The sequence below is a fragment of the Acromyrmex echinatior genome, chromosome 4 (assembly GCF_024713525.1).
Source record: "Acromyrmex echinatior isolate Ae372 chromosome 4, ASM2471352v2, whole genome shotgun sequence".
NCBI lineage: Eukaryota > Metazoa > Arthropoda > Insecta > Hymenoptera > Formicidae > Acromyrmex > Acromyrmex echinatior.
Window position 1 is genome coordinate 3,877,807 of NC_141855.1, and position 7,194 is coordinate 3,885,000.

A 7,194-nucleotide genomic window follows, 5' to 3' on the forward strand; every position below is an offset into this window, starting at 1 on the left:
CTTCCTTTCTGATTGTATGTCATAACTTTAATAACGATCTCTGCATGAAGAAAGCCCTTCTACGTCCGACGTCGTAAATATTGCGCAGGGTTGGAAACCCTCGCTATCTAGCGTAATCCGGGCGGGGTGGCGATGGCAAGAGTTCCGGGGGTGGAACGGGGTTGCTCGGGGGCGAGTCAAATCCCCGGATGCCATCTGGTGGTGGTCGGTGCAAGCAGGAGCCACTGGTGCCCCGTAAAGTGCATAGCGCCGAAACGAAAGGAAGACAGGAAGAAAGGAAGGTTGAGGATCGGCCCGGGACGAGGATCTGACGACTTTCCTCCTCGATGAATCTATTCCGGGAACGCGCAGTATTACTCACCGCGCGCGCGATTCGTTCGAGTTACCAGCGAAAAAAGTAACGTGCCTTCCTCCGTGACAAGCTGCGGGCTCTCTGCTTCCATCATCGACGATCACGTCGGGCGAGCACGATGTAAAACCACGAGGCATTCGAACAAATCCCGAGCTTTTGTGCTTTCCTTGGAGATACCTTCGCCAATATTCGAGTGCACCAGCTTATTTCTTCACCTTCCGTTAATCAAGTTCGAAACGTAATCATTTTTGACATCAGATACGAGAAAGTACTTGAAATTGACAGAAGATAGCTCTTGTTGACGATCAACAGAAATAAAGCGTTCACGAAGGAGTCTACAGTCGTAGATACCATCGATGATACCAGGACACAGCACACGAGGAGTACGAGTGATTCGCGATGTGGGTGTCCTCGGCAGTGTGGTGATCGATCCAGAATGTCAGTGATCGACGAAATCGACGGAGGAAAAGCGTCGCGACACGGATAGCCATCGACGACCGATGGCAGCATTTCGTCGCGAGTGTTAAAGTATCTTATCGCGTGCGAGGCTCGCGATGGCGAGATATCGACCGCAGCCGTCGAATTAATCGTCGAAGGTCGCGAGCACCGCCTCGCTCCGTTGTCCTTCGTTCAATCCGATCAACGATCCGACACTCTTTAAGTCAATCATCTGGGCGAAAAGCAAACCAAATGATCAATGACGATCGAACATGGATCTGCCGATTTGCGGATCGATGCACGAAATCACTTGAACCTCTCTATTTTCTTCGATTGTGTCCGATCTTTCTTAAATTACTCTTAATTAAAGCTTAGATCAAACAATACTGATTCTAGCAATTCTTTTTTTAAAAAACGATACTCATGTTTACAATTATCATAACTAACCGAGCAATAAATGCATGCTTATGAATGAAAGTGAAGAGTAAAACTGTCCTCGTGAGTTTTCTTCTTTAAACATGCTTGTCGCAACTCACAATAAAGACCACTCGCTGTCCCATGTGCCGTACTTTGGCAACGCGAAACCATAGAATTGTTGAAATCCATCGCGATTGTTACATTGATAAAATCAATTTAGCACAAATACAGAAATTTGGTTATATTTGTAAACAATCGATCGCTACCGATTGTTCAAAGCTTCAAGTTTTCGTGCTTCGGTGATAGTGCTTGGCACTTCCTTATCCGCACGGTCGGGCCGATCGAACTCGCACCGAGTCTAAGGACTTCGACCGCTACGCTCCCTCGCTATTTCGAGGCTGCGCGCGAGGAAACGCGTGGTTGAATCGAAGCGACCCTCTCCGAACGAGACCCACTGACCTATCGACTCGCTCGAGCTGCCACTCGAGGCCGTTCCAACTACCCCTCTTCTACACTTTCCATCCTGATATTTGTTGTTGTTGCTCTCAGTTTCTTGGTCCAACCTACAGTTCGGTTTCTCCCAACTTTCGAACGCATCATAAATCACTCGTTTTACATTTTTATGAATATGCAAATGACTTCTTCTCTTGTTGTCTTAAACTAAAAATGTTGATCTCGAGATTTTTCGATAGTGCACGACGATATTGAAGGATCTTTTAAAGATTGCCTTTTTGATACATTGTCATTACTTGCACGTCTTTTTCAAAGCGACGAACCTAATCCCATGAAAATGAATCGAAATATTCTCAAATATTCTCTCGCGTATAGCGAAAAATGGTTCAAAAGCAGACACATTGGACATGAGATGCTTTCCAATATCGGCGTATTATTGTATTCACGTGATATAAAAGTGGCGTATCGATACGAGCCGTTAATGACGATCTAAATGAATGTAATGAAATAAATCGATATTATCAATATAAAATCACGAACGGAGGAGAAAAAAAAAGTAAGAAAAACGTTGAGAGAAAAACGTTGCACGCTTCATAAAAGAAGATGCTTTGAAGAGATCTTTCTCTTTCTCTTGTCTCTCAGAGACAATGATCCCGACGATTATGGAAAAATGCAAATAAATCCTGCAATAATCCATACGTGAATATTTACACATAAACGAGAGTATAATGGGATAGAAGTCCAAAGCAAGTACTCGAGTAATCTCGAAAGTGACTGACTATTCAAACTGACTGTTCGATTCATTCATTTTCACCTCGTCGCTGGCCTCAACGCAACGCAATAACAACGACACTGTCTTCGACAGTTATCATACGTAGAAATGCCATAGCTCGTATTAGATACCTTTACTGAAAGCAAACATCCGCGAAAAATGGCTGAAAGCGCAGCGAGTCCAAGCAACGTGCATGCGAACAGTCCGCAACAACCACAACCACAACCACAACAGCAACAGCAACAGCAGCAGCAGCAACAATCACAACAACCGCAACAACAATCACAACAACAACAGGCACAACAGCAACAGCAAACACAACAACCTCCAGATATAAGCAGTTCACAGCTAACTTCTCCGCCAATCACGGGAACAGGTATGACGATAAATAAACGAAACGATTGAGAATTTTTTAAATCTTAATATTAGCATTTTTATTATTGATAAATTGTGTAGAATTGAAAAACAAGGCAATTTTACAAATGACAAAGAAAAACACAAAATATTGAAAATATAGTAATAATGTTAGACAAGTATTGATCTAGTCTACATGATGATAAAGTTGATTTAAAAGACGGTAAAAGATTTCTTATCAAAGTAACAAAAATGTAAAATTGAGCGAAGATTTAATAAACGTTTAGAAAATATCTGAAAAATTAAGAAACGCTTGATAATAATGTTTAGGTATCTTATTGTTTCTGTATTCGTTGATCAGATCACAATGTTAAATTGTATATTTTTATTAAAGCTTAAATCTTCGTGAGAAAAAAGACCAATTAAAAATTTCTCAAACCACGCGCTCTTCAAACGCGTCGACGTAGGTTAATAAATCGTATACTAAATGTTTCATGAGCAAGCTGATCTTTTCTTATTATTTACATCGAACAAACGTCCCGTTTTCTATCTGTCTTCTGTCTTCTGCGAGAAATGGCGGTTAAGTCCACGATCTCGCTCGCGTAATCGCGTAATTGCGTTGGCATAACGCTGGGCCATTACTCCATCAGCACGCAAATCGCGCGGCGAGACGGAGCGGCTCGCGATGCGTTGATACTTGTCCGGATGACGAGGGACAGCGTATCGGTTGCGGTGGCGCGGGTGGCGCGGGTGGCGCGGCGGCGATGACGGAGAAAGGAGCAATGTACAATGAGCGAGAAGGAGAGAGCGCGAGTCGCGTTAGCGGATCTGTCGGTCGAGTAACGGAACGCCGGCGAGTACCGCTAGCACCGGCTCTGACGCGGTTACCGGACACCGTTACTTCGCCGATGCATGAGTAGCCCCCACGTGCCTCTCTTGTCATCCTTGTCGCGCTCATTGGAGAGCGCCCTCACGGGCGAAGAGAGCGCATTTGATGGATACGGATGTACGAAAAGATAGGTGACCTGATGGGAAAATTCACCGTAGCGTTTGTGTGAATTATTAAGAAGGCTTAAGAAGGCATCGAGAGACGACCTTTTTGCTTTAATATTGTTTATTTGTTACAATAACGATAATTAGAAAAATTGTTATTCACTAGTGCTTGTAAGAAAAAGAACGGAAACATAAAGAACAAAAACATTATTTAAAAGAACATACTTTTATTGCTCTATACTCGATTATTATTACACTAAAATTGCATTTCAAAATTAATGTTACAAAATTTTAATAACTCAAAACATTGCAATTCATTTTTTAGATAACTTTATTTTTTCAAATGTGTCATTGTAACAAATAAGAAATATATTGTTCGACAATTCGCTTTCTCCCCCTTTTTACTATAATATTTTAGAATAACTTAAAGATCGGGACTTATGAATGAAAAACGATGAATGAAAAAATAAATATGTTTTTTCTCGAAACGGACTGAAACTTCTATTACATAAGTTCATAGTATTTAATATCACGTTCCAGCTGTACATTTTTTGTTGTAATAATTTCATTACTTGATTCACCATTTAAATACTTTCAAATATTAAAGATATTGTACATTTGACTTTTTATATCTGGGCAAGAGTTTAAAATTGCCTCCTATTTGAAAAAGCATCTCACTCACTAATTGTAACATTCGTTATATTTTTACATTTTTTTGCTAAAGAAGATCCAAACCAAAGATCAAAAACGTATGTATTTTTTATTATTTAAATATATTTATTTTTTATGTACGAATAGTCAATGTCAGTTCACAAAAATTTTTCATCTATCTAATTTTGATGAATTTATATAATTTTTATTTTAAAAATGTGACTATATGTAATGAGACGTGTAATTCTTGCAGAGTCCTTATAGTTATTAAAATTTAAATAAATAATAAGGAATATTATTTAAATGCATACATTTGCATTTATTTCAAAGAATAAGTTAATGATCATTATATAGTTGCAACAAATGAGTAACGCTAACAATAAGTTTTCTATGTAAATATTATCAGATTTTGGGATATGTAAACGTTAAATTGAATAAAATTTTATTATTTTCCTTAAAAATAATGGAAAGCTATTATAATGATCAGATGTTCAATAGTTCTATTTTAAAACTAAACGCAAAAATTATTGATTTTTTTCATATATATTTTAGACTGTTATTATTGATAATTCATATCTGCTCTTTATTTTCCATTATCCATAATTACAAAAGTAACAGTAAGATAAATTTTTTAATAGACAAACTTTTTAATAAATGTAGATAAAATATATATTGTATACTGTATACGATATTTGTTCCTGTATTATTAATATATTATAATATACATTTCATTTATTTAAATTATAAATTATTTATTTAAATTATATTTATATTTCGAAATCTCTAAAAAATATTATAGAAAATGTTTCAATTTTCAAGACATATTATGTATAATTATATTTTAAATGCGTGCTGCTTAGTGCAAATAAAATGTTCATTCATCAGATATTTAAAAATGATTACTTGATAAAACTATATTCGAGAATTAAATTTATACGTAGCATTTACCGCTATGTTTTATGTCTGAAGATCGGTTAAACGTTTGTCTGTAGAATGTTAATGTAAATAATGATCAGTGTTGTGAAGTTAATATTAAAATACAACGGATAAAGAGTCGTTGTAACGTTACATCGATAATCGCTGACCCATCGTCTTATATGACGCATTAGTACGTCAATAGTTGGCAACGCATTGATTTTATATGACGTAGCTGTACGTCAATGTAGTTACTAGACCCATAGATTTTATGTGATACAGAGATACTTCTACCACACAACGACATTTAGTAGTGACTATACTTTTTCCCGTCTGAATTATACACAGCATTATGATATAGGAAATGAGTAGTCGGTTAAATTACAGTTAATGGTGCATGTTGTTGAATTTGGCCAATAATAACATGTCAATAATCGGCAAGTCTTTATAATTAGTAGACAATTATCAAGACGTAACAAAAATTACCGTCCATTTAATCAGTATCATCAGACGTGAGTAAATCCGCCGTTTGGCTTAACAGGTATCATTAATCCAAGTCTGCGGAGAAGATCGTGTCGCGATTACATTTTTAAGACGTTTATGATGAAGGCTTGAAAGACGTTGCAGCGAGTAAGGGCGTGAATATCGGTTATTCTGCAGGTGATTTTTCCTGGTAGTCACGACAATTACAACAAGATTCGCGCTACCGTTCTCGCGCGTTAAAAGCGCCGTTTTGATCATGTGCGCGCATTTCGCGTAAAATTACCGCGTAACGGAAAAGGCAAGCTATGAGAAAACGTGATCGCGTGCGCGAGCGCGTCCCGTAGGTCTAGGGGTTAGGAGGTCGAGCTCCTTGTCGTTTTACCGTTCGTGTCCGGGAGAACTACCCAGCGCATTCCCCGACGGAGTTGCTGTTATCGTTATTATTATTGTTGGCCTCAACTGCGTCGCATCGACTGGCTCCGTTAACATGACTGATTGCAAGAATGCGATTTAAACTCCACGGTAGCACGACAAATTCCTATTATCATTGCCAATTTTGATTCTTGGCGCTATTATTAATATTTTTATAAAAATAGTCGTTATTCTTTTCATTTTTAATCGTGAATTTTGCTCTTTTTTCCAAAATAATTTCAGTGCTCATAATGCAACGTATTATTGAAAGTTAAAATAATTAATTTTTTAATTTATAATTATTTTTAAATTTAAAAAATTTAATTGTGAAAAAAATGAATGCAAATTTTAAGTCAACTTAAATTAAATCATTTTTTAAAATCTATGTTATAAAAATATTATTGTCAAAAATTTCTTTTTACGTTTTTTTAATGGAAAAATACATCTATATAGATCTTAATTAATTTAAAAAATTTGAACATGTGAGAATATTAAGATCCGTTATAATTAGATCATATAATGTAATCGCAAATGTTTAATCGCTATCAAAAAAAGAAAACACTACTATTGTGTTAGCATTTTTCAATTTACAACTAGTTTGTATACTAGTTAATGAATCTCTTTTAATCGTATATATTTAAATTATGATGTACTATAAAATTAAACGTGTGATAAAATCTTTTTTTATTTTTTCCGCGCAGTAACATTGAAAAATATATTTTAATCAATCACGTCTGTTCTAATCAATCCGTCTGTAGCTCAAGATTTGTCTTTAACGAGCTTACTCGGTGCTTTACGTGGCAATAATATATCCGACAACGAAGCCCTGCATTGCGCAAATCGCACGCGACCATGGCATGTCTCGACTTTTTTTATGTAGAAGTATAAATAGTGTTAGGATTATTTTTTTAAACATATTCGTGAAAATGCATTTTGTTATTATCATATAAAATCG

The 7,194-nt window shown here is 36.6% G+C and overlaps 1 protein-coding gene across 6 annotated transcripts in view; it reads left to right on the forward strand.

Annotated features, from left to right (window-relative positions):
* Positions 1 to 7,194, forward strand: part of Hr3 (nuclear hormone receptor 3 ROR-beta) — a 115,325-nt gene that overhangs the window by 20,870 nt on the left and 87,261 nt on the right. For 2 of the 6 annotated variants that reach the window (XR_015545008.1, XM_087405929.1), the window contains exon 1: positions 212 to 2,808. The exons of 1 other annotated variant lie outside the window; for it this stretch is intronic. Coding sequence is in view for 3 of the 5 variants with exons in the window: in XM_087405929.1 (XP_087262055.1) it covers positions 2,592 to 2,808 (217 nt within the window). In the remaining 2 variants the exon portion in view is untranslated. Of the gene's footprint in view, positions 1 to 210; positions 2,809 to 7,194 lie in introns of those variants that run through there. 3 more of the 6 variants (XM_087405928.1, XR_015545009.1, XM_087405933.1) reach the window with 3 other exon arrangements.